This window comes from Apaloderma vittatum, unplaced genomic scaffold, assembly GCF_000703405.1.
Source record: "Apaloderma vittatum isolate BGI_N311 unplaced genomic scaffold, ASM70340v1 scaffold5568, whole genome shotgun sequence".
Lineage (NCBI taxonomy): Eukaryota > Metazoa > Chordata > Aves > Trogoniformes > Trogonidae > Apaloderma > Apaloderma vittatum.
Window position 1 is genome coordinate 53,388 of NW_009731134.1, and position 18,155 is coordinate 71,542.

Genomic DNA, 18,155 nt, shown 5'->3' on the forward strand with positions numbered 1-18,155 from the left:
TGGGCATGCAATGAAGCTCTGTCTATAGTGTTTCACTTCTCCACAAGAACATAAGGGAAGTTGCAATGGAATTCTCAAACCAGGACATATGTATTTATGGGGGGAATAGGACAAAGCAGGAGACCAAAATACCACAGAGAAGAATCGGTACATTCTTAAAATCCTGAGTTCTGATCCAGAAAAGCCTTGCTCAGATGCCAGCTAAACTCCAGTGGGTGCTACACCCTTCCCTCTGAATTAACAGTGGAGGTTCCCTGGACCTGCCTGGTTTTCATCATAGAATGAGCTAAGTTGAGCTCTTCTCCTGAAGCAACTATGACTAAGCTCAAGCAGGCAGAGAACTTCAAGTCTCCTCAGAACACACCTAAGAGGATGACAAGACAGAAGCCCACAGAACAGAGTTGCAGAGGCTTTCTTTTCAAAACACTGACCATTACATGCCAATGGCCCTCTCAAGCTAATGCCTACAGCACTCACCCCCGTTTTCCTGGCTGCTGAACAACTTCCCAGCTCGCCTTGAGTCAACCTCTCCACCTTCTAAAAGTGTCATCTCTCTCCAAAGCTACCAGGTATTTTGTGTTAAGCACCTTAATTCACTCAAGCTCGTTTTGCAGAAACCACAAAGACTTATGAAGTCAAAAAAAGGGAACACGATTCTGTACCCCAGAGGCCAGGAAGCTTGTAGGAGGTGGTCTTAACAGCAGACTACAATAAATAATGATTCAGACGAGAAATTCAGAAATAATTGTTCTGTCAAAGCAACATCTACTCACATAGAAGAATCACTAGCGTTAAACTAATTTAATGAAGGTATTTTTTATATCTCCAATTTTCTTAAACTTTCTGTAGTTTCACAATTTCATCTTTCTCTCTATGTTCTAGCTTTCTTTTATGTACTAAATATACGTGATTTAATTTCTCCATGTAATGGAAGGAGAGTTCTACTACACTATCAACAGCTTTGTATTATTTGACTGATAATAGCTAAATATGCATAAAACTCTAAAATCTTTAACATATTTTTAGGATTATATACTTTAGTCAGCCACATGGCAAACTATTAAATCCTATATCCTCTATTCTGATACAAAACTAATTCTATCCTTACTGCCGGACAGCAAAATTACTAATCCCTCAAATTCTGTAAATCTCTGAGGAATAAATTGATTAGACTCTTGAGGCTTCAAGAACTACTTACTGTGACTAAGGGTAAAATAAACTGGCTTCATAGGAATGAATAAACAAGAAGAGAATATCTATTTTCTTTCAACAGAAACAAAGCACCAAGAGCAACATTAACAGAGTGTGTTCAAGCTATGAATGTTTAGAAAGAAACTAAGAAATATTACTTTGACTTTTCTAAAGAAAAAGGATTAGAGAATTTCGAAACTCTTAAATACCCCAAAATTTTTGCTGCTGTGTCAGTGAAGCTAAAATGAGGAAAACTGAATTATACTGTTTTACCTCATTTAAGTAGTTGGTCTTTAATGTTTATCAATAATAACCCCAGTTGAAGTAAAAAGTATTCTCAAAGTCTTATTAAAAACCCTTAAGCGTGGTTGTCTTCCACCCTGTTTGAAAAGCATACCACTCATCATCAAAATAATCCTTTATTCTGTTATCATATGTCATCTGATTTCCAACAAGCATATTCTACCCATTACTCCTGCAATTATTATAACCCAAGGAAGTATCAAAAATGTAAAGTATTTTAATGTATAGCATTATTTCCATTTTGCATCTTAATCAGTTATATTCTGAATGAAATTATTAGCACACTATTGTGTATAATTAATCAAAACACTACACAAAAAGGAATCATTATATATTTACCTCTCCATCAGCGAGAACGCATAACCCATACTTCTTAAAAACCAAATTGTGGATATCTTTCTCGCAAAAGTAGCTTTGCAACATTTTTTAAAAGACAGTCAAAACAAAAGACAGTAAAAGAAAATGCTGTTTGCTCTTCATTGTTTTCACTCCAGTAATAAACTACCCTTTCTAGAAAATACAATACTTTTCGTCTAGATCTCACTTCTTTATATCCACGTCAGGAAACAAAACAATCTCTTACTGAGGTCTAAAAATGATTGTAAGTGCAAAAGACCAGAATACAGTCCCTATTTGACCTCCTACATAAATTGTGTGTGTATCTTCTGAACTTAAAATGAAGCCTTTTACAGATTAATGTGACCTCAGGAGCTCTATTATTGTTTCTAAATAAATCAACTCAGAAAACATCCCCTAGGAAGTTTGGATCAAGTTACTGCAGCATGCAAAGGTAGTCCATTTGCTGAGTCTAAAATCCTAATATAATTTTCCAGTCAGATTCATGATTCAGCAACCGCAGTGCTCAGTGCTAGTGCTGCTGCTGACAATCGCATGAGCTTGTCTAAATGCCAGGGGAACTGTTTCCTTGCATCATTTAGCATTTTTGCCTACTCTGCACAGTACTGAGTCTCAATTAAACAACTTCCCCAGCATGTTACATTAAATTCTTTTTCTTCTACAGTGGAAGAAAAACAGTATACTTTGATAATTATATTGCAATGTAATTGTTTAATTTTGCACTAATCGTCAATTATAATTTTACTTTAAATTCTCTGTATCAAGGACAAAATAACAAACTAGACATCTAATACTCCGACAAACAATAGTCCCGACTTCAAGGTATAAATGCAACTTGAATGCTTGCCTTTCTCCACTGCAAAGACTTATTTCACATGTAATAAACTTAACAACAAATATCCCAGCATTCATATCAAATACAAAAAAAGTCATTACCCAAAAATGTAGTTTGTAACACTTCTAGGAACCTGCCAGTCCTCATTTTGTTACTACAACAGACAGACTGATCCGGTTCCCTGAGTCAGGGTTGAACTACCTCGCGTAACTTTAATTTCGTTGTCTTTAGCAATAACCTATGGCATCAAATTCTATTTGGGAGCTAGCTTGACAAATGTAATTAATTGGATGTCAAGCAATATGCTAGTTTTGTAATAACTGGAATGTTAACCATTGCAGTTAAGTCTTCCACTTCTGTTTCATAACTGTATAATTCTTGCAAAGAAAAGTCAATGCAAGTTTTTTTGGTTTGAATGTCTTACATTACCATTATCCCTTCCCCTTGCACTTTGTGCTAAGGACATGTAAATAATTTATGAAGACTACACTGATGGTGACTTCAACCCTTCAACTCCCTGCATTTTGAAAGAAGTGATTGTTCTGGCAGTATCTGCATCATCTTCACTACTACCACCTACCACTCGCTGCCTACCCCTCACCCTGACACACAGCTTTGCTTTTTTGTACAATTCCTCTTGTATTACGGAGTTATCTTTACACAATGAGATCACAATTACCTTGTATGTGCGGAAAAAGGCTTCTGGTGTTTAAGTCTTGCAAAACTTTTTTCTTTTTTTAAAATTTTATTAGCATTGCTCCCTCAGAGGAAAAAAAAATCTGACACATTTTAAGAGCACAATACCTTAGAAAATTTCTGTTTTCCATCTTCATAGTGAATTTCCACATAATTGGAAGATAGCAAGTCACTGTCAAAGAAAGGAAAAATCAAGATAACAAAAACCTGAATATTCTTTCTACTGCTATGGATAGGCTTGAGGGGGGCAGGTGTTTGTTAGAATTTTCAAGCATTTTTTCTTTCCTTGTAAATTAGTTTTTTTAAAAAATAAAACGAGTAGATTGTGTACAGTAAATGGTTTGCTGGCAACCAGAAAGTCAAGGTGTGTTAAAGAAGGAGGAATTTCATTCTGCAATCTAATCACCCATATTTTAGCTTTACAATTAGAATATCAGCCGTTTAAATATGCAAAAAAAATCCCATGATTTTAGAACTTGGTTTGCTGGCAGTAACTGGTACTGAAAAAAAAGTATGTTTAGTTCATTACTGTCTTCAGATAAGTTTTATGTTTTATCTAAAAGTTAAACATAGTACATGTAAGGCTGAACAGATACATACACAACTGCTCTGAAGACAAGTGTCTGCTTTACCTGTACCTCACTTTCATGACTGCAAATACTATATTTTTTCCAAAACCAGTAATGTTCTCTAAAAAAACCCACACAAACCCAAAACGATAAAACACAAAATATGTCCCAAGCATACTATTCCTTTTCCTCCTTTCACTTTTTCTTCTCAGATTTTTTTCTCACTCAAATTTTTTCCTACCTGTGGCAAGACAAATTTCTGAAGCATAAAATTTCCCATATTGTATTAATTTTAGATTAGCTAACCTGCACATACCCTGGGATAACTTCAATGTCCCATTCACCTCTCACTCCCTTAAAACCAGGGCTGCAGCATAGTGGCCCAGGGAGAGCAAAGCACTTAAATATGTTACTGGCCCAATCATATATGCAAGGTAAGCAAAAAAATACAATTAAAGGGTATGATAGAGGCACATGTATCACAACAAAAATATTGTTGCTGTGAATAAGGACCATCATCAAAATGGGGGCTGGTTAGCTCAGTCAGTTGAGTGTGGTGCTAACAATGCCAAGGATGCGGGTTCGATTCCCATTCAGTCCCCATGTGTTGCCTGATCTACTCGTGAGGTGGCGTCCCTGGTGACAGGGAGGCTGGATTAAAATGATCTCTAAGGTCCCTTCCAGCCTAGGCCATTCTATGATCATAATATGGAAGCCTGCTCTGACAAAACAGTTCTGATAAGAATTCACAACTAAGAACAATTTATGATAACGAGTATCTCAAACTCAGATTAGGCTATTAGCAACGCTGATAACACTTTAACTCTGGGACTACCAGTTCATAAAATCAATTCTTTCGGCTGCATTTATCAGACACTATACTCATCATAGAAGATCCTCCAGAAGTCAGTTACCAGTGGTTCTCTTAAAAGTCCTTTTTCATGGAAATGAGAAACCACATTATGGGTACTCTGTGCCTGCAAAACCAACATTAATAGCCATGAATAATTACTGAAGTCTCATCATTTGCCTTAACCTTCATTTTGACAGCAGTATTTAATAGATAAATGCAGAATTTAAAATAAATTCAGTTGCATAAAATCTTTTAAACTTCATTTCTGGCAGAGTAAGTCGTAAATTTTCTGGAAGAGAACATAATGCTTTATAAACAGTAAGCACTTGACTACAATGCAAACATTCACTTCGATGTGGCAAGGTTTGAAACTTCTAAAGAGGATTACATATACAATGCAATAAAACTTTACAGTGTTGATAATGTCCTTTTCTTTGCTTTTTTTCATACCTATTAAGAAGCCCAAGGACTGCCATGCTTAGTACTTAATTGGATGGTGAAACAAGGCTAGAGGCAACTGACACAAGTAGGAAAATGGAAAACTGATTAGATACAAGCATAAAAAAATCACTCAGGCTGGTTAAAAACACTGGCACTATGCTCAACTTAAAAGGGTCTTGCCTTTGCAGACACTTCTGCTTGAATCCAAGGAGACATTTGGTTTCCTTAAACAGATTCCATGATCAGCATTTACCTACCCCTTTCCAAACCCAGCTGAAATTTCTCACACCCCCTTTTTTGCCCTCTTCCAGCAACCTTACACGACTCATCTCAGAACTGCTTTCAGTGCCATCTAGTGCTTTTGGCATCTCGTAAGACTTGCAGTAGGTGATTTCCCACTGTGCCTACTGACTCACAACGAACTGTAGTTTAATTAGAGCATTTGCCTCTTAGATTTATCCCATTTCACGTCACATAAGAGCTGCTCAAAATTTCTGCAGTCCACCCTTTGCATAATCTTTCCAGAGTTCAGTGCTCTTTTCCTGGATTTTGGCTGAACTGCTGTTGTAAGCCAGTTGCTTCCTTCATCTGCCAATCCTTTCCATTCTTTAGCTTCTCATTACTTCCAACTGCAAAGGGATTCCTGATTCAGGTAGTAAATAGAGTGTTCCACATGAAAGGATATCTAACGTGACATGCTTGTGATGGAACACTCCATATATACATACATATATATAAATATATATATATGACAAGAATAAAGCAAGGATGCAGCAGACAGTGGCTTTTCCAGTAGACCCTACACTTTTCTCAATGCTGACTTTCCAATGTTATTGCCCTGTGGGATCTACTGGATACAAGCACACTGACAAAATTCTCTGTACTGAACAAATTCTCTACAAAGAAAATCGAGACTCGATATTCATAATGTACTTCCCAAATGTCATGCTATAAATAAAACGTATCTTTAAATTTGTGAACCACCCTTTTGCCAAATATAACACAGTATCTACCACCCTGAAGCTGGAGTAGAAAAATCTTTCACAAATCCATTCTCATGCTACGCTGTAACAGGGTATTCAACACTAGATTCTGATCATTATTATGTTCTTAAGCCTGTCACAGATAACCACCAGTGTACTGCAAGGGCATTTTTCTCCTAACATTTCCCAAGTAATAACTTTCAACCTTCCACTTAAAAAAAATGATCAGCCAGTTTCTCCTTAAACTGTATGACTCCACCTTGGCAGGTACCTGATTTTTGCCAAGTGCCTTGTGTTACTTATTTCAAGTATGTGTCTACACGAACAAATATGTTAAAGAACACTTTACTTCCAATCATTCAGAAATCCCTCAACGTATACTGCTAATCTGAGACAACTATGATCTTCTTCAGGGGAACAGGACAGCACATTTGCAGGCATTTTCCAACATGGCTTAGCTAGTACACAAAACTAGTTGCTTCTGTAATAAAGCAAATACATCTGTAACTGTGCTTACAAATGGTTAGTACTGAAATGCGATATTATTGCACAGAATCTAGGACTGAAAAATCCAGCAAAAATGTTCCACTCCTGATGCAAAGAAAAAGATAGAAATTTGGGTAAAGGAATTTGTTCTGTATTTTGCTAAAGCTCCAGGAATAACAGCAGCTACAAAAATAAGCATAAAATTGATACTGCAAATTTTCCCTACTGAAACTTTTACCTGTTATTAATGCTGACAAATCTGACAAGACAGGAGAAAATATTTAAGGGGGGAAAAAAAAGAACACTTAACCAAAATAACTTTCAAACATTTTTTCCAACATGGAAGACATCAGGAGAAGGGCACTGTAATTTTACCAGTAGGCGTGATAGGATTCTTTACACAAGTGGCATGAAAAAGAAAGGCCTGGAACACACGGATTAAAAGCTCACATAGAGGGTACAAGTGCCCAAGGAATGAAATACAGAACTCATGCATAAAGTAGGAAGTCTCCACATCACAAAAAAACTCTTCTTCCTTCATTATCATTTGCAGAATGCCTATATTTACCTCCAAAAGGCAGTCTTGAATTTTAGAAAATACACTTGTGTCTCATCTATATAGGACTGTGTTTTATCACCTTTCAGTTGATCCATTTACATTTTGATTGAGCAGAAATTAATCCGTTACAGCAAATTTGTTTTTCAATGTTATGAGTGCCAGAAACAGCACAAGGTTTAATTGAAATAATTGTGTAACTCATGATCACATCAGAGAAAAGGCATATTTAAGCTAGTAACACATTAGTATGATGCCTTACAATGAACACATCAAATTGCAACATGCTGGATGAAATCATGAAAAAAAATTCAGTCTGATGTGTCTTTTTCATTAGTTCCTGCCACCCTGTTTTGTTTGTCTTAGGTAATTGTTTTTATTAAGCTGTCCTGCATCACCAGCTCTTCTATGTGAGTTACACTGAGAGAAGCAAAATAAGCAGCAAAGGGGATCTGTCATTCCCAGTAGCTGCTGCCTTTGAAGACACAGGCCAGCTGTTAAAGCAAGCAGCAGATGCTTTCTGAAAGAACACATATCCACTTCCCCGACACATATCTCACTGCTGCCATTTTCATTAGCAGGAGAGAGGCAGTGTGAAAAAGTGGCTTACCTCAGCTGGCATCTAACTATCCCAACGAAATGAATTGATTTGGTTAAATAAAGGCTATGAAATGATTAAAAGATGTCTCATACACAAATAATCAAGTTCTTTTCCATAAACCTAGTACACAGCCTTTGGAAAATCGGACTTCAGATGAATTACCTTTCTTGCACATTTCTTAAATTATCTTTATACTAACCTACTATCAAGCAATAATTCATTATTTTTTTAAGTATTCTGAAACAATTCAAGCACAGTACTAGGGTCTAAGCAACATAGTTTAGTTGAATTACCTAACAGGACACCCATCATATGTTTTCACCCATTTCACAGATACAGTTTAACAGCACAATAGTATGTGATACAAACTGAAACCTTGCTGGAGCCAGTGCAGAGGAGGGCAACGAAACTGGTGAAGGGCCTGGAGAATAAATCTTATGAACAGTCATTGAAGGAACTGAGACTGTTCAGTTTGAAGAAGAGGACGCTAAGAGGAAAACTCATCGCTCTCTACAACTACCTAAAAGGACATTGTAGAGAGGTTGGTGCTGGTCTCTTCCCACAAGTAATTAGTGATAGAACAAGAGGAAATTGTTTCAAACTGCAACAGGGTAGGTTTAGACTGGACATTAGGAAAAAAAAATTTCACATAAAGAGTAGTCAGACATTGGAATAGGCTGCCCAGGGAGGTGGTTGAGTCACCATCCCTAGATGTGTTTAAAGGTTGTTTAGATGTGGTGTTGGACGGCATAGTTCAGGGGTGAACTTTGTAGATTAGGGTTAATGGTTGGACTCTATGATCCCAGTGGTCTTTTCCACCCTGAATGATTCTATGATTCTTGTCACCACATTCTGTTACACCATCAAGTCACTGTCATCTAAAAAAATTGCCATCTATAGCCTTGTTGCTATTACCAGTTTCAGATATATTCATAAGGTTTGTTGAATCGACTGTTCTTACAGGAATTTACTATTAAGTTTCTAGTATGTATTTACAGTAGTATTTTCTTGCCTGCTGTCCTTGAAGCTGCTTTGACAAGGCATAAATAGACTGGGAATATTCACTGTTGTTTTTCAAAACACAGCAAAGTTTCACTACTTCTTCTTAGATTATCTTGAAGGAGCTTAAAACTCAAAATGTGATACTGTGTTTATAAGCAATCAGACGAAACAACTGATGATGCAGGTATATTGGTTAACTTTTTCAAACCCATGGAGTCAAAGAAAGTCCCCACTCACTTCTGCTACTAATACCATCATAAATCTGTTACAGTAAACAGAGCCATTATTTAAAAATCACTTCTTGCACTGTCTTGCTCTTGTTTGTTTTTGTTTGGCTTGTCTCTCAAATAGAGAAAAGGATGCACTGACAACAAACATATAAAACTGAAATTACCCAAGTGATACTATGGGTATTTTTGAGGAGGTCCTCAAATGGGGAAATATCTCCATAAAAGACTGAAAGGACAATATGTTCTGAAGTCTTATAGAATGGTGTAGAAAATGCTCCAGATTCTTTTCTGGATCAGTCTGCCTCCCTCACTGCAAGAAACCCTGAGTGAGTTCAAGGGAGTTCAGAGGACAAACTCTTCACAACCCTTTCTCCAGCTACGTCTCCATTTGAGAGTGGAGCATGCTATCTTTTAACGGTTACTGCACAGCAAGCGTTTTGAGCGTAGGAGCTTGCAAAGTTCTTCAGAACATTAAGAACAGTATGTTGGTCAGTTCGACGATACTTTCCTCTACCGAACATGATAGCACTTTAGAAAGTGCTATGCTAAAGGGCATGAAGAAATGATGCTACAGAACATAGGAGTATTGTGTCATGGAAAATACCTCAAAGTAATTTGATATAATAGAACTTTCCTAGAAGAGCAATTGACAAAATATTTAATTTAAACAACTGTTCAAGTTCATTCAATACTGTATTTTAGTTTATCTCTTTCTCCCATCGCCAGCTTTGAAAAATAGTAGTTTTGAACTACCCATAAGAATTTTATTAACCAGCAGCATAAGGTTGAAGACCTCCATCTGTCTTTATCACAATGATCTCATTAAATGGTAGCCATATTTACCAAAGCTTCCTTCATTTAAAGCAAGTTTTTTTCTACACAAAAGAAACTTGGGTTTCTTTTTCTCTTAAAGAAATCACTGAATGCTCCCCATGTTCTGATACTTTGATTCTAATCATAATAATCCAATTTAAACAAACTCTTAACATGACGGAAAAATCCAACCAACTAAAAAGTTTATTTTGGTTCCCTTAATCCGTGCTTCCATGTTCAACTATATCGCACAACTTCAGCTCACAACTTGAATCGTTAAACTCACTAATACAGGTTCTTAGGAGCTAGTCTGAGAAACTTAATTAATAATACGTCAAGCATACACACGCTAGCTCCAAGTGCAAAGACCATATCAGAAACAGAGTGAAAAATCTACTACATAGAAATAAAACAGTTCTGCGCCTCCATCACATTACAGTGGTTACATGTGAGCAAGGACTAAGATCATCACGTAAGAAAGGATGCATGAAGCCAGATAAACAGCTGAATTCCTTCCTTAATAGACTACGGTTCTTCAGAAAGAAATTGTTTCACTCAGCTTCTCTCATGGATTAAAGTTATCCCATGGTGAATTCATGCAGAAAACTGCGTGGATTTGGGGTGGTCCAGTAAGTCAGTTTATTTGGGTACACATGCAGTGAAGATTAACTGTAATTATGGTGTCTTTGTAAATCTTTCTCAGCAAAGTATGAAGTCCTTTTACATTACTACCAAGGCTGTTATCAAGGAAACAGGTAGCAGAACTGTCCCAGTATAAAAGAAGAACAGGTTAACTCAAAATTGTGTTCTCACAAAACCAGGCTGCATCAACAGAAAAATATGTTCTTGTTCATAAACCACACCAGACCCTTCTCATTTTTTTGACACATGTTAGACCTGGGTGGGTGAGGCTTTGAGCAACCTGGTGTAGGGGGAGGTGCCCCTGCCCATGGCAGGGAGTGTTGGAACTAAATGATCTTTAAGGTCCCTTCCAACTCAAGAAGTTCTATGATTCCATGTTGTTTGACAGCAAATACACACATGTAGCAATTTTTCAGGGAGTCTTCTCAGCACCCAGTGATCTGTGACACCAGGACTTAATAAAAAAAAATTAATATAAATGTTTTCAATGGCCTTCAGTAGATAGGCTTGTTGTCCCTAACAATCCACAAAACCAATGGCTACGGTTGCGTCTAAGCTCAAAACCCTGTTCAGAAGGGTGTGAGATCCACACTCAAACCTAGGATCAGCAGTGCACAGAATAAAGTCTCTTCACTCCATAAGCAAGTGGTCTGACAAGAGGGCTAACATTCACAACATCAATGTCTGCATTTTAAAAGACAAACAGCATGTTTGTGTCAGGTTTTTGGGTTTGGGGGATTTGTTTGCTTGTTTGGATTTTTGGTTGTTTGGGGTTTTTTGCTTTGGGGGTGGTGGATTTTTTACAGATTCTTTAAGGCACCTCTCTTCACAGAGGCTCTCAGACCCATTCAGGAATATATGTACCAAGAGCTCTCACATCAACATAAAAAAAAAAAAAAGAAAAAAAAAAAGAGTAAAATTTCAAACAAATTAGCCTGTGCCGAGTTTCTTATAGTCGTGTTGAAGGAACCTCTGCTGTCAACAATTTTATTGATAGTCATTCTACAGAGTACAACTCTGCTTATGCATTGCACAGCAGGCATAGGGACATGTCCTGGTTTGAGCTAAACAGAACCAATTCTGTTCTGATTTCAGCTCAGTCTCTTCTGAGAGACTGCATTTTCTGACAGTAACAGCATATTTTTGCAGACAGTGCCTGCTACTAGAAGCAATGATTCTGTGATGTTCACAGTTACTGCCAGGGATCGGGATGCAGAAAGCTTCTTGCTTATGCTCACTCCTATAGTGAGTGGCCAAGGTCACTGGTGGATCTCGTGTGTCACACTGGAGGTGCTAGGAAGTAGAACAGGTCACAAGGAAGTAAAAGGTTGCACCTCCGGTGAGGAACAGGCAGGACAGGTGACCAAAAAGAGTATTCCATTCCACATATGTCATATGCAGTATAAAGCTGAGGGATCACAGGAGTTAAGGCCTCTTCTTGGTTGGCATCTGACGAGGACTCTGTTCATTCTTCTGCCTTTGATCTCAATCCCAAGTTCCTGAAATACAGCTCCCGTGTCCAGCTCCCCTCTGCTGCTGAGGCCTGGGGCTTCCCCAGCAGTGCTTGCTCTGCAGCATCAGTGGGGATTGCTACTGGGGGCAAGTCAAATGTATATATAAATGCATATATTTAACCATTATTCCCTTATCAGTACTATTATTCTTTCAATAAAGCTATTTAGTTTTCTTTTCCAATCTGTCTCTCTGCCTCATCTCGTTCTCCTTCTCTTTCTGTCTGGGGAGGAACAGGGGTTAGAGAGCATTTGTCATCATTCAGTGGCCAGCCCAGCCCTAGCCTGATAGATTTATTGGTGCCCAACATGGGGCGTGAACCAGGCTCTGAAATATCACCCAAATAGTTTAAATTCCAGCATACATGTCTGAGACCATATTAGATCTTTTCTTTGAGAGTCCTGAAGGGCTGCAAAAAATAAAATGGACAGCTTTCATCATGTCACCATTGAATGAATTCTTATACCATGTCCTTTAAAATAGGGTAACTTTGAATAGGTCGCCTCCAGTTCTGGTAGTGGCAAATGCAGCAGTAAAGCTCGGTTATCTAGAGCTGAGACACTCCAGACTGCACTTACTCACAGGAGTAAAAACACATTGTTGTAAAATCCTAACACTTAGCTTTTTGCATCTCATGGAACAAATTTTAAAAGGCAGGCTACAATTAAACTTGCCACAGTAGTAATATCACATTTAATTTGGATAGCTTGTGTATCTTATAGGATCCATTTAGTACTCTAACTGTTTAAGTTTTTATTTAAGAAAATGTTATAAATATTTGAAGTTTCCCTCTGGAAACTTGCGACTAGTTTTCTCACTTCCATTTAAAAAGAATTCTGAGAAAAAAATAAGAATCAGAGATTCTCAAATAATCCAGTTATTGCCCTATCATTTTTTAAATTATGCTAACAATGTAATCTCTTCTAGGACTACTCCTAAATTAAACTCAGCCCTACAGAAACACACACTACAAAGGCTACACAACAATTAGAAGATGTAAATTGATTAATAAAATCGGCTGTGATACGTTGGCTATAACTCTGCACTTCATATTAGAGACTGCTCACAATAATTTTAATCTCTCAAATACTTAATTCATGCTACAGTCAAATGCGGTGGGCGTTTTTTTTCATTCATGCCAAATATGCCAGATTTTTTTTTTTATATGATCTCTTCATTGAAAAGAAAATCCATTTTCCTGGAAAGGCGGACTTCTACCGGAAGAAAAGAAAGAGGAGCTGAAAAATATAGGCTGGTTTTGGCAAATTTTTCTTCCCTCTTCCTACAAAATCCTAAATTTTGAGGAAAGTTTTCAGTAGAGAGAGAAGTTTTTTACCTTCTGGTTCTGTCCAGCTCAGGTACCTAATTCCTCATTCCTTGTATGTGCCTCAGCCACCATAGTCCCAGTGGGGGAAGGCTCTGGCATGGTCCCGAGAGAGAATTATGAGAGAATTATGAGAGAAACTTCTGGTTCTGTCCAGCTCAGGTACCTAATTCCTCATTCCTTGTATGTGCCTCAGCCACCATAGTCCCAGTGGGGGAAGGCTCTGGCATGGTCCCACCCCCCAGTGCTGGAGGGGACTACTCTGTTTAGAGAGTGGTGCTAGATCATCAGCTGAAAACTGCCAGACAATACTGCCAATTTCCCTCATCACTAAAAAACCAGCAAGTAGACATTTTTAATTCACTGCTTTTGGTAGCACTGCTCTCTGATGTGTTTTAGTACTACAACAGAACATAAATACTGGTAGCTTTAAACAGGACATAAGAGTTAAAAGCCTTTCACATGTTGGTGGAAGAGAGATCATCAGAAAGTAATTTGTAAGCACTTCACAGACATTTGTTCATGTATATAATATATAAATGAAAAAATAAGAATATTTTCAGATACACTAGGATCATTGATTACAACAAATGAATTGACAGTATTGTTTGAAGACAAAAACATCAATTTATTGAAATTAATGAAGACTTTTAAAGGTTTTTCATATAGATTGTTTTTTAAGACAATGCAACATGTTACTTGTTGCATAGGCAATTTATCAAGTTTGGGCAGACAATCACAGCTGAATTTTAAAAAGTCTAACTTTTGAAATGGGATTGTTACCCCATTAGTACCCTATAATTCTTAATTTTTGTACTATGAGCATTAACTAAGAAAATATTTAATCCATTACAGATTAGAAAAATTACTTTTTGCATCAAATTATTTCCATAATTCAAGTCAGATTATGCATTGTCACAAATTACATCACATTGACAGACTGAAATTGGTGAAACATTTAAGTGTAATGAGTGGCGAGACATCTGAAACTTCAGAGTAACCCACCTTGTTTAAAGAGCTCAAAACTCATCTTATTTCCTGAGTCTTCTTGTCAGAAAAAGCCGCCAACAATGACCTTCAGGATAATAAAATTATTTCATTTGTTTTAACACCTGCAGGTCTTGTGCAACTAAAAAGCTGATTACCCATTCAAACTCCATACAAACCTTATTATTTGACTTGTCTCTGCACACTGGATTCGAGCGGTAGGATGGACTTTTATTTCCTTCAAGCTGTTTGTGCTATTGTACTGGAAAATGGTAACATTGCACAGAAACAGGGAATATAAAAGGTCATCGGGTTTGTGATGGCATGTGGCTAACAGCCATTCAGCGTAAAAGACTAGGAAAAGCAACCAACACCCAGACACACAAACCCTAATGAACAGGAGGTAAGAGTTCTGGTCTTTGTTATCATCTCTCTTAGGTCACTGACTGACCTGACAGTCCAGGGAAGGAGCCACTCAGGCACAGCCTTAAGGAGGTCCTACTAGAACTTTACCACAGTGGTAAACAATGTCATCATGGGTCTCCCGGGAAAGAACAAATTTGGCAGGAATTCTGCAGGGGCTTGTGGAAACATGCAAACATTATTACGAGCTGTTCAGAGGAAGTGTCATGGGCAGGGAAGGTGTATCAGGACAGAACAAGTGTGGGAAAATGGAGAGGAAGTGTCTGTACATTTGTTTCTCCTTTAAGTGTGCTGAAAGGCACACGGGCAGCAAAAGGGGCAAATGCACTTTTAAGCAATACTGCAGATAATTTTACTTGTCCAGCATTTAGTACTAATTTTATACTTCTACCTTATTCTTAAGCCTTCTCAGTATAAATTTCTTCCAGTGCAAAAAAGAACATCACAATATTTAGAAAAAATACGTATTACCATATCTTCAGCTGGGAATATAAGTAGGTGCAATACAAACAGCTAAATCACCAACAACCTATATTACAAGCCAGAACAGTGGTTTGAGTGTGGTGCTGGCAATAAGGACCAACACAAAGGTCGTGGGTTCAATTCCCGCTCGGCCCCCATGTGTTGCCAGGTGGCATCCCTGCCCAAAACAGGGAGGTTGGACTAGATGATCTCTAAGGTCCCTTCCAGCCTAGGCCAGTCTATGATTCTATGAACTTCTAGGCCTGACAATTATGTAAAATTGTCTATCTCACCGGTAAACAAACTCCAGCTGCACCTTTCAGTACAGCCAAATGTTTAGAATTCCCACCTCATTAGAAACTTCATAATTATAGTGACAATAGCATATTTTCCAGATCATTAAAGATGAGCCATTCATACAAGTATTGACAATATTCCTGCATAATGACTTGAGCAACTAAAGTAACATCTGTATAACAGTTCATCAATAAGTTAAAAAACGCACAAGAAAATCCATACCTTTCAAACATTACTGGTACTGGAAAAACAAAATTTTAAAGGTATATACGTTATGGGTGTCAGCAAGGGTAACAGTTACCTTGCTTTAAAAAGGCTAAATGTTATTTTGTATTAATAAACTTGGATAACAACATATTTTTTCCACAGATCATGGGATTTCACATGCCTTGACCTTGTGTCATAAGTTAAAGACAGTAAGAGCAGGAAAGAAAGAAACCTCAAATTGTGCACTTACTTATTCAATGTGAGGTCAAGGATGAATATGGAGCCAAAGGCCTCAATCTGGAAACTTGCCTGGGCCAGATGTACAGCCTGTAAACATAAACACACAGGAGTATTATACAATTTTGCAGAACGTTTAACATCTCAAAAGATTCACTGAGCTTTATATATAACAAATGTGACAAACACCTGTGAAAAATAAAGTTATGGAAAACATGCTTATTTTTATGAATCTCAGGCATGTGAAAAGCTCTGCCTTATACCAAATTCCCGTTCAAAAGAATTGGCCTTTATAGAGCATAAAAGAATTAAGGGAATGGTACCTGAAAAACATACTTTCAAATACACATTCATTCCTCACAAAAATAAGATAAAGACTTGACATCAATGTCTACATTTTGCCATAATCAGACAGTTATGTAAAAAACCATAGATTATGTTTTAAGTATATTACTGCATACATTCACTTTAAAAGCCCTGAAATAATTGAAGCATTTGCAATACACATCTTCTAGTAAGAAAATTATTGCGCAAGGCTTGTGTTATATGTTACAAACGACTTCTTCAAAGTAATACCTTCACAATTAAAGGCTTTGTACTTGGCATTGTAGCCAAATCAGAAGATTGATGCTGCTCAGCATACAACAAAACAACAACATTAGCTTGCCTTGCATAGGAAGTTAAAGCAAAGTTTCAAAATATTCAATTTTTGTTAGATATATAAATTGTTCCTTACTATTTCCTACGCTGTTGTAACAGGAGCCAAACACATTTAAAAAGATGCTCATGGTTTTCTATAAAAATAAGGAAAAAATAAGATATGATAGAAGAATTTCTTTTTTGCAAAGACACTGTTCCAGCAGGCTGGAAGATATTAAATCTCAATTTCATAGAACCTCTTCCCTGATAATGCCCTAATCAAATCATGCTTATTTATACGCTAATTTGATACAGCATTAATAACTACATAAAGATGGAATATTATGACTAAGCTCATTAATCAAAAGATAAAAAAAATATTTTTCATTAAACACCCCAATTAATCTTCAGGTATGTCACAAAAACCAGAAAATGTTCTAGCTAGTTTATGGCATAACTTAAATAGTAGGAAGGTTAGCTTTTACAGCCCATAAGGCCTACACATTTGTTCTCCATAGGAAATTTTTCCACAAAGGATAAATCCTTTATGTTCCTCTTCATTCTTGCACTAGAGAGCAGCACTAATTTTCAGCTTATTTCTCAAAGTTATCCATCATCTTTCATAAAACCCTTCAATATAATTATAAAAGCTATTTCTAAAATTTACTACAGTGACTAAAATCAGCTCTGCTGTTTCCTGTGTTAGTTTATAATTCTTTGCCCCTTTCAACAGTGCCACAAAGCTTTGCTGTCAAGCTTTAAAATATTTTAAACTGAACACTTTTTTAAAAGATCTTTAATATCATTAAGCAACTTCTTACCTAAAGCCTGGGTTTTGTTTATTAAAAAAATAATGTAACTTTAAACAAGAATTTAAAAAATAATAATTCTGAGTGCTATCTAAAATAATATGGAAGCAGATCAGTATTGTAGAAACAATACTAACCACCAGTGATCCCAAATGCCAAAATACTTACCAAGTTGAGCCAAAGAATAATATCAAAAGTGACCATATACTTTTTCTAGGGTTAGTTTAGAAATAAAAATATATTTTCTTTTCAACATGATACAAACAGAACAGTTCTTCCTCCTTCTGACAAACTACACATTACTTGAAATGTGTACTCTTTCAAACACTTTGTAGAACAAAAGCAGCTAAAAAGTCATCTGCAAGAGAGATACACAAGTATTTTGTTTCTCACTTTAATTTTTGATTGTTTGTTTTTACACCACTGTTGTTCTAGCTGCCAATTCCAAAAAAGTGAATAAGCCAAACTGTCACGTATCCTTCCTTTCAAGAAGATTCAAGCTACTTAAATGATTAAGAAAAAGATTAAGTGTAGAGGATGACACACCACCTTGAATAATAAAACACTTCAAAAGCAAGGATGTACTGAAACATGCCAAAATCATGAACCTTCAGCACAAGACATCGCAAATATTAAAAACATGTATGTATTAAAAAAATCCTGGATAACCACCTGTCCTGGGTTTGAGCTAAAACCCAGT

General features: G+C 36.8%; 1 protein-coding gene across 1 annotated transcript in view; it reads right to left on the reverse strand.

Moving 5' to 3' along the window:
- ADAM23 (ADAM metallopeptidase domain 23) overlaps window positions 1-16,097 on the reverse strand; it is a gene marked incomplete at its 5' end in the record, with an annotated part of 54,285 nt that extends 38,188 nt beyond the window's left edge. The window contains 2 exons of the mRNA XM_009875074.1: window positions 3,491-3,554; window positions 16,021-16,097. Of these exons, the coding sequence (XP_009873376.1) occupies window positions 3,491-3,554; window positions 16,021-16,097 (141 nt within the window). The remainder of the gene's footprint in view (window positions 1-3,490; window positions 3,555-16,020) is intronic.
- Between the last annotated feature and the right edge of the window lie 2,058 nt (window positions 16,098-18,155).